This window comes from Scyliorhinus torazame, chromosome 29, assembly GCF_047496885.1.
Source record: "Scyliorhinus torazame isolate Kashiwa2021f chromosome 29, sScyTor2.1, whole genome shotgun sequence".
NCBI classification, from domain to species: Eukaryota; Metazoa; Chordata; class Chondrichthyes; order Carcharhiniformes; family Scyliorhinidae; genus Scyliorhinus; species Scyliorhinus torazame.
Genome location: NC_092735.1, coordinates 29,851,433 through 29,863,545, shown reverse-complemented (window position 1 = coordinate 29,863,545; position 12,113 = coordinate 29,851,433). Strand labels below are relative to the sequence as shown.

At 52.7% G+C, this 12,113-nt stretch overlaps 1 protein-coding gene across 3 annotated transcripts in view; it reads right to left on the bottom strand.

Moving 5' to 3' along the window:
* The window catches only part of LOC140403985 (epidermal growth factor receptor kinase substrate 8-like protein 1), an 87,472-nt gene that overhangs the window by 42,464 nt on the left and 32,895 nt on the right, over positions 1 to 12,113 (bottom strand). For 2 of the 3 annotated variants that reach the window (XM_072492302.1, XM_072492301.1), the window contains exons 4-6: positions 7,855 to 7,919; positions 4,257 to 4,418; positions 2,362 to 2,511 (exon numbers count right to left, since the gene is read on the bottom strand). In XM_072492302.1, the coding sequence (XP_072348403.1) occupies positions 2,362 to 2,511; positions 4,257 to 4,418; positions 7,855 to 7,919 (377 nt within the window). Of the gene's footprint in view, positions 1 to 2,361; positions 2,512 to 4,256; positions 4,419 to 7,854; positions 7,920 to 8,247; positions 8,318 to 12,113 lie in introns of those variants that run through there. The other variant, XM_072492303.1, reaches the window with a different exon arrangement.

Below are 12,113 nucleotides of genomic sequence, written 5' to 3'. Positions count from 1 at the left end.
CAACATCCATTCCTGTCCCTGCTCTATCCATGTCTCCGAAATGGCCACAACATCGAAGTCCCAGGTACCAACCCACGCTGCCAGTTCCCCTACCTTGTTTCATATACTCCTGGCATTGAAGTAGACACACTTCAAACCACCTACCTGAACACTGGCCCCCTCCTGCGACGTCAAATCTGTGCTCCTGACCTCTATACTCTCATTCTCCCTTACCCTAAAACTACAATCCAGGTTCCCATGCCCCTGCTGCATTAGTTTAAACCCCCCCAAAGAGCACTAACAAATCTCCCCCCCAGGATATTTGTGCCCCTCAGGTTCAGATGTAGACCATCCTGTCTGTAGAGGTCCCACCTTCCCCAGAAAGAGCCCCAGTTATCCAAAAATCTGAATCCCTCCCGCCTGCACCATCCCTGTAGCCACGTGTTTAAATGCTCTCTCTCCCTATTCCTCATCTCACTATCACGTGGCACGGGCAACAACCCAGAGATAACAACTCTGTTTGTTCTAGTTCTGAGCTTCCATCCTAGCTCCCTGAAAGCCTGCCAGCTCCCTGAAAGTTCATGTAACTGTCTAACTGTTTTTTAAAGGAAAAAATTGTACCCGCCTCTACCACTGCCTCTGGCAGCTCGCTCCAGATGCTCACCACCCTCTGTGTGAAGACATTTCCCCTCTGGTCTCTTTTCTATCTCTCCCCTCGCACCTTAAACCTTTGCCCTCTAGTTCTAGACTCCTCTACCTTTGGAAAAAGATGTAGACTATCGACCTTATTGATGCTCCTCATTATTTTATAGACCTCTGTAAGATCACCCCTAAGCCTCCTTCGCTGCAGGGAAAAAAGTCCCAGCCTATCCAGCCTCTCCTTATAACTCAGACCATCAAGTCCTGGTAGCATCCTTGTAAATCTCTTTCTAGTTTAACAATATCCTTCCTAGAATAGGGCGATCAGAACGGAACACAGTATTCCATGTGTGGTCTTACCAATGTCTTGTACAACTTCAACAAGACGTCCCAACTCCTGTATTCAATATTCTAATAAAACCCAGCATGCTGAATGCCTTCTTCACCACTCTGTCCACCTGCGACTCCACCTCCAAGGATCTATGAACCTGTACTCCTAGATGTCTTTGTTCTGTAACTCTCCCCAACTCCCGACCATTAACTGAGTAGTTCCTGCTCTGATTTGATCTACCAAAATGCATCACCTCACATTCGGAGCAGTTTACGATGGGGTAAATAAGGGGGAACTGTTTCCACTGGCGAGAGGGTTGCTAACCCAGCAGATGGAGATTTACGACAATTGGCAAAAGAACCAGGGAGGAGATGAGAAATGTTTTTTTTTTTAAAGTCAGCCAGCTGCAGGACCATGGAGTCTCTGGAAACCCCAGTGGAAGCAACTTCAGCTTCCAAAAGGGAATTGAGGGAACACCCAAAATGTGCAGGGGCCATGGGTGTGACACGATGTATATTGTATGGTAAATGAAGGGTTAACGATTTACTGTGAATGCATCCAGCCACCAGAGGGTGATCAAGAGCATACGCATGAATCACGTGATACCCTTGATTCGGGGAGTAGGTGATTAGGCGGGTTAGAGGGTAGTCGTGTTTTCAGAAGCTCTCTAGGTAGAATCCTAGTTTAGTCCAGCTGTAGTCTTGTAAATCTTAGTCAGCAATTTGAATCAATCTAATTGCAGTGTTAATAAATTAGCTTTGTTAAAAACACAGCTTGATGTTCATTGTGAGACACTACGCATCAAAGCCTTCCTCACCCATAAAGCAAAAGAACATCACAATGGGAAAAGGGCAGGGGGAAGTAAGGCTAGCTCTTCGAAAGACTCGGCAGAGGTATGACGGACTGATGTCCTTGTGTCTTGCATCATTCTACCATCTCTGCGCAAAATCGCAAGAGACCAGAAAAATGGCCTTTTCGGACATCTCATTACTTCACTAATGGCGGGACCATGGGAAATGATTCAGGGAAAATCCATCCTTGAGGAATATCTCTCTGCCGGGTGGGTAACATCACCCACCCCCCCCCCCCCAACTATACCAAGCCTGCCTCGATAACCAGTCCTGGAAGGCACGCAAGAGCACTGAAGGAGGCACTCAATCCAGTGCCCCTTTCTGTGCCCTATAAGTATTGCATATTTTATTCTCAGTGATATGCAAAGATGACACGAGTAGTTAACGATCGTCGCTTCCCCTTCCGTTGGCTAGGACGGTGGGCGCGAATCCCGGGCAGGCTGATGAGCCAAAGGGTCATCGTTACAGAAGGCCGCCCTCCGCCTCCCCGCCCTTCAAAAACCGTGAGGGTAAGAGAGAGAGGAGGCTGGCCGTCTTCCTCGCCTTGGTTCTTGCACTCACCCCAACCTCGGAGCACTGGAAGAAGTGGATCTCAGGATTAGCCTGGTGAGCCTCGCGGTAGATGAAGATGAGGATCGAGTTGAATCTCCACTTGTCCAGCAGCGCGTCGCACTGTTCGATTGCAGCCAGTGGGTAGGTCTCCAGCTCCTCCTGAGTAGAGAAGATCATCCAATTAGAATAAGGTTAAGTGACGGGCGGCACGCTGGCATAGTGGTTAGCACTGCTGCCTCACAGCGCCAGGGACTCAGGTTCAATTCCGGCCTTGGGTGATTGTGTGGAGTATGCATTCCCCGTGTCTGCTTGGGTTTCCTCCGGGTGCTCCGGCTTCCTCCTACAGTCCAAAGATGTGCAGTTTACGTGGATAGGCCATGATAAATTGCCACATAAGAATTCAGCGATGCACAGGTTAGGTGGAGTTACTGGGCTAGGGCAGGGGAGTGGGTATAGGTAGGGTGCTCTTGCAGAGGGTCAATGCACACCCGACGGGCTGAATGGCCTCCTTCTGCACTGTGGGGATTCTATGGGTCACCAGTCTCTGAGGAGATTACCAAATCCATGTTGATTGTTTCTATGAGGCAAACCGCTCAGGCTACCGGCCTTGGCTGATTGACCATCTCTAGCCCCCTTACAATCTGCGGGCAAGGTCAATAGAAGGGTGGCACAGTAGTTGGCACTGTGGTCCCACGACGCCAGGGACCCGGGTTCAATTCCGGCCTCGGGTGGCTGTCTGTGCGGAGTCTGCACGTTCCCCTCGTGTGTGCGTGGGTTTCCTCCGGGTGCTCCGGTTTCCTCCCACAGCCCAAAGACTGTGCAGGTTAGGTGGATTGGCCGTGATAAAAATTGCTCATTAGTGTCCAGGGATGCGTGGGTTAGGTTATGGGGTTACAGAGATAGGGCGGGCTGGACGGTGGAGTAGACATGGGTAGAGTGCTCATTCAAAGGGGTAGTGCAGACTCGAAGAGCCGAATGGCCTCCTTCGGCACTGGAATAATAATAATCTTTATTATCACAAGTAGGCTTACATTGACACTGCAATGAAGTTACTGTGAAAATCCCCTCGTCGCCACATTCCGGCGCCTGTTCGGGTACACCGAGGGAGAATTCAGAATGTCCTATTCACCGAACAAGCACGTCTTTCGGGACTTGTGGGAGGAAACCGGAGCACCCGGAGGAAACCCACGCAGACACGGGGAGAACGTGCAGACTCCGCGCAGTAGGGATTCTATAATTAAATTAATGGTTCGACTAATGTACCAGTAATCCAGAGGGCCTGGCCTAATGATCCTGACACATGGGTTCCAATCTCACCTCGACAACTGGGGAATTTAAATCCAATTAATTACATCAATAGCAAAATACTGGCGATGTTGGAAAGCCGAGATCAAACCAAAGAATTCTGGCCAATATTCCGGATCAAGCTGTCATTTCACCAGAGTATTTACAGCATTTTTGTTTTTAATTAAATCAAATCTGGTATTAAAAGCTGGTTTCAGTGATAGTGGACGATCATCGATTGACCCATCTGGTTCAACTCATGTTCTTTCGGGAAGGAAATCTGCCGTCCTTACCCGGCCTGACCTAACAGCGGCTCTACTCTTTCACGGCGCTCCGAAATGGGCTCTCGGCCAAGGAAGTGGCTCGCCAGCGCCTACCCGAGGGCAATAAGGGAAATGAAAATGAAATGAAAATCGCTTATTGTCACAAGTCGGCTTCAAATGAAGTGAAAAGCCCCCTAGTCGCCACATTCCGGCGCCTGTTCGGGGAGGCTGGTACGGGAATTGAACCGTGCTGCTGGCCTGCCTTAAAGCCAGCCCTTTAGCCCTGTGCTAAACCAGCCCAGCGCCGCCCTTGTTAGCGACGCCCTCATCCCACGCGGAAAGGGCCCCGTGACGTACCTTGGATTCGATGTCCACCAGGCTAACGGCCGCGTTGTTAACCTGCAGCAGCATCTGCTGGGTCCAGATCCTCCCTTTACTGTCCATGGCCTTCAGCTTCTGAATGGACTCCTCGACTGTCTGTGTCTCCTCCCCAGGACCCAGCGGGAAGGTGGTCAGGTGCTGCAGGGACCAGAGGCAGAGAATAAATAGAAGAGCAAACTGAAACGGAATAGAAAGGAGCAACAGGAGAAAAATTGGGAATACTGCAATATTGCAAATGTAAAATTAGAGGTCGGTGGTGTTAATGGTATGTTAATTATGTTCGGATACAAAGATGAAGGGTATTGTTTAATTAAGTACCTCGAGCACTTATAAAGAGAGTCTGCCTCCCGTGCCCAGTGGAGGGGGGGGGGGTGTCAGCCATTAGCCTGGTCCTCTTTGAACAACCAGGCACCCAGTCAGAGAGGCCTGAGCCAGGCCTGATATTGTTCCCAGAGCCTACACCATCAGGTCGTGTTGGCGACACCGGTCGTACAGCCCTTGGCGTCACAGCGGCACGATCCAGAGATCGGGGTACGAGGAGATTAGATCAGGCAGCTGGGAGGGAAACACGCCGGCTGTTAGGGGTTGAGGGAGCAATCCTACTTCTCTGGCCTCCACGGGAAAACTTCTGGAAATGTTCATCTTTTTGAGCTAACAATCAGTAGCTGAATGATCCTGAGCGGGGGTAGACCCAGGCTCCAGATTTTGCTGAGGACTCCCTCATTCAAGGTTAGGCCCTACCCCCTCCACCGACATGTTTAAAGGGCCTGATCCTTGTTTTAGGTATCTGCCAGTTAACAACAACAACTTATATTTATGTAGCGCATTCAATGCAATGAATGGTCCCGAGGCTGCTTCACAGGAGAACGGCATGTCACCGAGCCGTGACGGGAGATATTGGGCCAGGTGAAAGAAAGCTTGGCCAACAAGTAGGCTTTAAGGAGGAAAGCGGGGCCAAGAGGCGGAGAGGTTTAGGGACAGAATTCTGGACTTTAGGGTCTTGAAGGCACAGCCGTCAAAGGGGGAGCAATTAAAATCGGGGAGACGCAGGAGGCTGGAATCACAGAGGAGCGGTGATATCCTGGAGGGTTGTTGGGCTGGGGGGAGGGGCGAGGCCATGGAGGGATTTGAAAACAAGGATGAGAATTTTAAAACCAAGACGTTACTTGACCAGGAGCTAGTGTGGGGTCAGTGGGCACAAGGGGTGGACAGGGGAATGGGACCCGGTGCGTGTTAAGACAATGGACGGCAGAGTTTTGGATGATCTCAGGTTTAGAGAGGGTAAAGTGTGGGTGACCTTAGTCTGAATTCTCTGCACCCCGAAAGCGCGTCCGGCGCCGGGGCGGAGAATCCATTTCCGCGCACGGAATTGGGACTGGCGGCGGTTCCACGATTCTCCGGCCCCCGAAAAGCGGTGTAGTGGGGAGGTATGCCGCGCCGCGTACCCCCACCTTCGGCCATTGCCAGAGGCCCGCCCCGCTATTCTCCGCCCCCGAGCGGCCGAAGCCCCGACGGTGTGGATCTAATGTGGTCCTGCCGTTCGGGAATCTCGCGTGGGTGGCTGCAGATTCAGTCTGCGGACGCAATGGTCGGGGCCGATCGGAGGGCGTCATACGGGACCGGGCTATTTTTGTGCGGGCGGTCCGGGTCGGGCCCGCGGCAGATTGTGGGCACTATTTAGGAGGTACAGCTCCGCGGTTTGCGTCCGCCACGGAGCAAGGCGCGGCCGGTGGAGGCAGCCGCCGTGCGAAATACGTGGCCTCTGACCCAGAAACGCGCGGGCCGTATCTGCAGCTGGGGAGCTGCGAGCTCTACGCCAGGTCCCTGCTAGACCCCTGCAGGGCTGTGAATATGTGGCCTTTTCACGCCAGTTTTCCTGCCGTGAAAGGCCACAGTTTTTACGACGGCGTGGGGGACACAGTCCCTGAAACGGAGAATCCAGCCGCAGGCCGAGGTAACGGGCAGCGAATGTGTCGATGATTCAGAAATGGGTAATGGAGGGAGAGGGGGCGGCGTGGAAACGGTTGGAGGCAGCGTCCTGTACAGATACCAGCCTGGGGGCACTGGTGACGGCAGGGGGGCGGGGGCGGGTAGGGGCCTCAGTCTGGACCCCGATACGGAACAACCACAGGTTCGTTCCAGGATAGACGGGGGGTTCCTAAGCTGGCACAGGGCGGGAATCAGAAGGATGGGGGACTTGTTTATTGATGGGACTTTTGCCAGTCTGAGGGCGCTGGAGGAGACATTTGGGGTTGCCCCCGGGGAATACCTTTAGGTACATGCAGGTTCGGGCGTTTGTGAAAAAGCAGGTGGGGGAATTCCCTCTGCTGCCTGCCCGGAGGACACAGGACAGGGTGGTCTCAGGGGTGTGGGTGGGGGATGGCAAAGTATCGGACATATACCAGGAGCTGCAGGAGGTGGAGGAGGCTCGCTGGAAGAACTGAAGGGCAAGTGGGAGGAGGAGCTGGGTGAGGAACTGGATGAGGGCCATTGGGCTGACGCCCTGGGCAGGGTCAATTCCTCCTCATCTTGCGCCAGGCTTAGCCTGATCCAGTTTAAGGTGGTGCACCAGGCGCATGTGACAGGGGTGAGAATGAGTAAGTTCTTTGGGGTGGAGGACGGATGTGTGAGATGTTAGGGAGCCTGTTCTGGGCATGCCCGGCACTTACGGAATTTTGGAAGGGCTTTGCAAAGGCTATGTCCAAGGTCTTGGACACTCGGGTGAAACCGAACTGGGGGATAGCGATATTTGGGGTATCGGTCGATCCGGGAGTGCAGGAGTCGAAAGAGGCCGGAGTTCTAGCCTTTGCCTCCTTGGTAGCCCAGAGAAGGCTCTTGTTAATTGGAGGGATGCGAAGCCCCCAAGTGTGGAGGCTTGGGTCAGTGACATGGCGGGGTTTCTCAGGTTGGAGAAGATGAAGTTTGCCTTGCGAGGGTCTGTGCAGGGGATCTCCAGGCGGTGGCAACCGTTCCTTGAATTTCTTGCGGAAAGTTAGATGGAGGTCAGATAGGGGGGGGTAGTGGTGGGGGGTTAGTGGGGTGGGGGGTAGGGGGAGGTAGTGGGGGGGGTGGGGGATAGGTAGTGGGGGTAGGTGGGAGGGCTAGGTCGAGAAAAAGGCAGGACAAGGCGGAATGGTGGCACAGTGGTTAGCACTGCTGCTTCACAGCGCCAGGGACCCAGGTTCGATTCCCGGCTTGGGTCACTGTCTGTGCGGAGTCTGCACGTTCTCCCCGTGTCTGCGTGGGTGTCCTCCGGGTGCTCCGGTTTCCTCCCACAGTCCAAAGATGTGCAGGTTCGGTGGATTGGCCACGATACATTGCCCTTAGTGTCCAAAAAGGATAGGTGGGGTTACGGGGATCGGGCGGGGAGTGGGCCTCGATGGGGTGCTCTTTCGGAGGGTGGGCAGCGACCCGATGGGCCGAATGGCCTCCTTCTGCACTGTGGTGATCCTGTGAGGTGACTCCGAGGAGGCATTGGAATGAGGGGAAAAAGAATCCTGGCTCTAAAAACAAAAGGAGCTTTCAATTCTAGCAATGCCAGTGAAAACCTGTCGAGGTGAATGAGGTAACTTACATTCACGTGGTACTGAGAACGATCGTCCATTATAAAGTTGGAATTCGAATATTTTTTCCTCTGTTCTGAAATACAAAATAAGGGAACATTGAGACCCAGAGGTGACAACAGCAACAGGAACAGACTGGCTTAGTGACGCCCCGGTGGTTCTAAGATTCAGCAGGTACAGGCGTGGCTGGTTAAATGTGGAACTCTCATGATCCCAGCTTTCTGATCCTCGAAACAACGCTCAGCCCCACATACATTTATGTTTGCTCTTTCTTTTGCGGCCTGTTTTCTCTCTCTCTCTCCCCCTCTCCCTCTCCCTCTCCCTCTCCCTCTCCCTCTCCCTCTCCCTCTCCCTCTCCCTCTCCCTCTCCCTCCCCCCCCCCCCTCCCCCTCCCCCCCACTTACTCCGTCTCTGGCTAAAGGCAATGCCTTCAGCAACCGCTCAGTCGCAGAGAGTGATCTTTCGCAAGATCTCAAATGGAATGCGAGCCAGCCTCGCATTACTTGTTGAACCAGACTGTCTGGTTCCTATATACCAGGAAGGGCAGGGCCTGGGACGTCTGCAGATGAATTCTTTGCTTCTCCATTTGCTCAGCAATGGTTCACGACTGGGGCCGAGGGTGGTGGGTGGGTGAGCGGGCGGGGGGGGGGGGGGGGACCTCTCTGACAGATTGCTCTTATCCCTCCCCCTCCCTCTCTCCGCATCTCGTGTGACGGGCACCGGGTTGTCCGTCGCCACACCCACCCGATCGCACTTCATGCCCCCTATGGAATGACAAGGCTGCTCCACCCTCAACAGTGCACATCCTGTGCAATGTGGGAACTCCAGGACGCTTCCTGTATTCTGGATAACCATGTGTGCAAGATGTGTCGGCAGTTGCAATAGCTTGAACTCTGGGTTGCGGAGCCTGAGCAGCAGCTGGAGTCACGTCGATGAGGCTGGGAGCCATGTGGTCACCCCACATTTTAATAGGAGGCTAGGGAGAAAAGGAATGATTGACCACCAGGGCAGTCTAGGATAGGGTGTTGCCTCCTGGGTTCCAGGGCCAGGGAGGCAGCGGTGTTGTGGCACTGTCACTGGACTAGTAATCCAGAGATCCAGGGTAATGCTCCGGGGACCCAGGTTCGAATCCCGCCAGGGTGGATGGGGAGTCGAAAGGAGGACCGTGAAACCGTTGTCGGTTGTTGTAAAGACCCATCTGGTTCACAAAAGGTGACTCCAGACTCATGCAATGTGGTTGACTCCTGAATGGCCTCAGATTCAGGGCAATTAGGGATGGGCAATAAATTATGGTGCATCCAGCAGGGCCCACATCCCCTGAATTAATTGGAAAAAATATATCACGGATCAGCTGCAGAGCACTCTGAGTGGGGAGGGTGAACAATTAGTACTCATAGTCCACATTGGTACCAACAACATAATTGGAAAGGGGCATGTGCTTCTGTAGTCAGGATTTAGGGGGCCAAATAGAAAATTCATAAGCAGGAGCTCGAACGTAATCACCCCTGGATGATTACTTTTAGAAGGATAGGCGGAAGAATGCGTGGCTGTAAAGATGGTGCAGGAGGGAGGCCTTTGCATTTACAGGGGTGGCACGGTAGCACAGTGGTTAGCACCGTTGCTTTCACAGCACCAGGGACCCGGGTTCGATTCCCGGCTTGGGTCACTGTCTGTGCGGGGTCTGCACGTTCTCCCAGTGTCTGCGTGGGTTTCCTCCGGGTGCTCCGGTTTCCTCCCACAAGTCCCGAAAGACGTGCTTGTTAGGTAATTTGGACATTCTGAATTCTCCCTCAGTGTACCCGAACAGGTGCCGGAATGTGACGACTAGGGGATTTTTTCACAGTAACTTCATTGCAGTGTTAATGTAAGCCTACTTGTGACAATAAAGATTATTTTAACATTATTATATTTTTCCTGGGAGAAGCTCTGAATCATAGAATCCTGCAGTGCAGAAGGAGGCCATTCGGCCCTTCAAGTCTGCACAGATCCTCCGAAGAGCATCCTAACCTTGGCCCACTCCCCCGCCCTCCCAGACCGCAACCCACCCAACCTTTGGACACCAAGGGGCAATTTATCCACGGCCAATCTACCTAACCCGCACATCTTTGAGAAGAAACTGGAGCACCCGGAGGAAACCCACGCAGACACGGGGGAACGTGCAGACTCCGCACAGGACAGTGACCCACGCCGGAATCGAACACAGGTCCCTCGCGCCATGAGGCAGCAGCGCTAACCACTGTGCCACCATGAAACGGTGGGCGGGATGGCACCTGTACAAGCCGGACGTGTTGTATCTGAGCAGAACTGGGGGTCAGCATTGGGACATCTGTTTTTCCTGATACAGTGACGCTCTAGAACTTGGTGGTATGGGGACAATTTCATAATTTGCAGGTGACACAAAACTTGGAAGCATTGAAATGTGAGGAGGACGGTGTAGAACTTCAAAAGAACACAGACTGGTTGCTGGAATGGGCAGAGAGGTGGCAGATGAAGTTAAATGCAGAGAAATGTGAAATGATTCACTTTTGGACGGAGAACAGCGAGGGGCCAGACAAAATAAATGCTTCGGAGGGTGTGCAGAAGTGGACAATCCCAGGGATGAGGAACTTCCGTTTCCAAGATAGATTGAAGAAGTTAGGACTCACTCCCTTGGAGAAAAGGAGGCTGAGGGGAGATTTGATGGAAGTATGCAAAATCATGATGGGTCTAGAGAGGATATATCGATTTGGAGATGATTGGTTTTTCACCCAGAGAGTGTGGGAATTCAGAACTCATTGTCTGAAAGGGCGAGAGAGGCAGGAATCCTCACAACATTAAAGAAGTATTCACATGAGCACTCGAGGGAATGGGACGATTGTTTCGGAAATAAACAATCTGCACGGTTATGGGGAGAGGCAGGAGAACGGATTGAGGTGAAATGCACACTCGGAGAGCTGGGGAAGACACTCCGAATGGCCTCGTCCTGAGCTGTGCCAATTCTGTGATTCTGATGCCTGCCCTGAGGCACACGGGCACGGACAGCCATGGCTGAGTGGCCTGTCACTGCTGCCTCTCGAGGCTGGCACGCCCAGAGGTGGGCAAGAGCCACGGGACCCGCAGACCACCCAGGAGCCAACACCCCGAGGAGGGGGGCGGGCAGGGCGATAGGAAACAAAAACATCCATAAACCATCCGTGCCTGCCTGACATTCCTCGGCCAGTCAAAGTTATCGCTTTGCCTCATTCACTTTAATTCCAGGAACGATTATTCGTCCCCGAAACCGATACCAGCAAAGCACAGATTAATGAAAGGGACCAATTTGGCGACACATTCAATGTCTATCACTTGTGGAGGAGAAAGCGCCTAATTTCAACAGGCAGCGTGTGTGGGTGTAACTCAAAACCCACTTTGATTGTATCACATCAATCGCCTGTTGAGATCCTTGCGGAAATGCTGATGCAGCGACTTCTTGTCAACCACTGCTATCTGCTCCTGGCAACACTCTGGTCAGCTGAAGGCTGGTATTGGCATCACCGGACTGACCCCCAAGTCAGGTACAGGAGAGTGCGATGAAGATCTAAGCTCCGACTACTCTGCCCCAACAAAGGCTGGGGCAGGAATATCCCGGTGTCCGATCGTTCTAGCGGAATGCTAAAGATTAACCCGTCCCTGTTGTTACACAAATTCAGGTTCTGTACATACAGCTGGAAGCCTTCAACTGGGTGATTGCTTCAGCGCAGAGCAAGCATCCTATCCGGCTGCATCACAGCCTGGTATGGCAACTGCTCGGCCCAGGACCGCAAGGAACTTCAGAGTCGTGAACACCGCCCAGTCCATCACACGAACCTGCCTCCCATCTGTCATGATATGCAAACATGCAACCAATGAACACTCCGAATAGGACACAACCAATGGGCAGTCAGGACACTCAGAGATGGCGTCACCACAAGGGGGCATGGCATAAACACTATGAAAGGGATGAGGCACTCACACCCCTGCCTCTTTCCACAGACAGACATCCAGAGAGTTAAACAGGGTTGATCAGCAGCGTCACACCCCAGCACGTGGCTTAGAGCAAGCTGCTACAGTTAGACTGAGTTACTACAGTTAGATTAGTACAGAGTCGAACTCATGTGAGAACTGTGTTAATAGTTCAATACTATTGACGTTGAACTCATTCAGAGTCTGGAGTATCCTTTAGTTAAGACTGCATCAAGTAGCAGCCTGTGTTATCCGAAGCAGCATATCACAACACCATCCATTGACTCCTTCTACATCTCCCGCTGCCTTG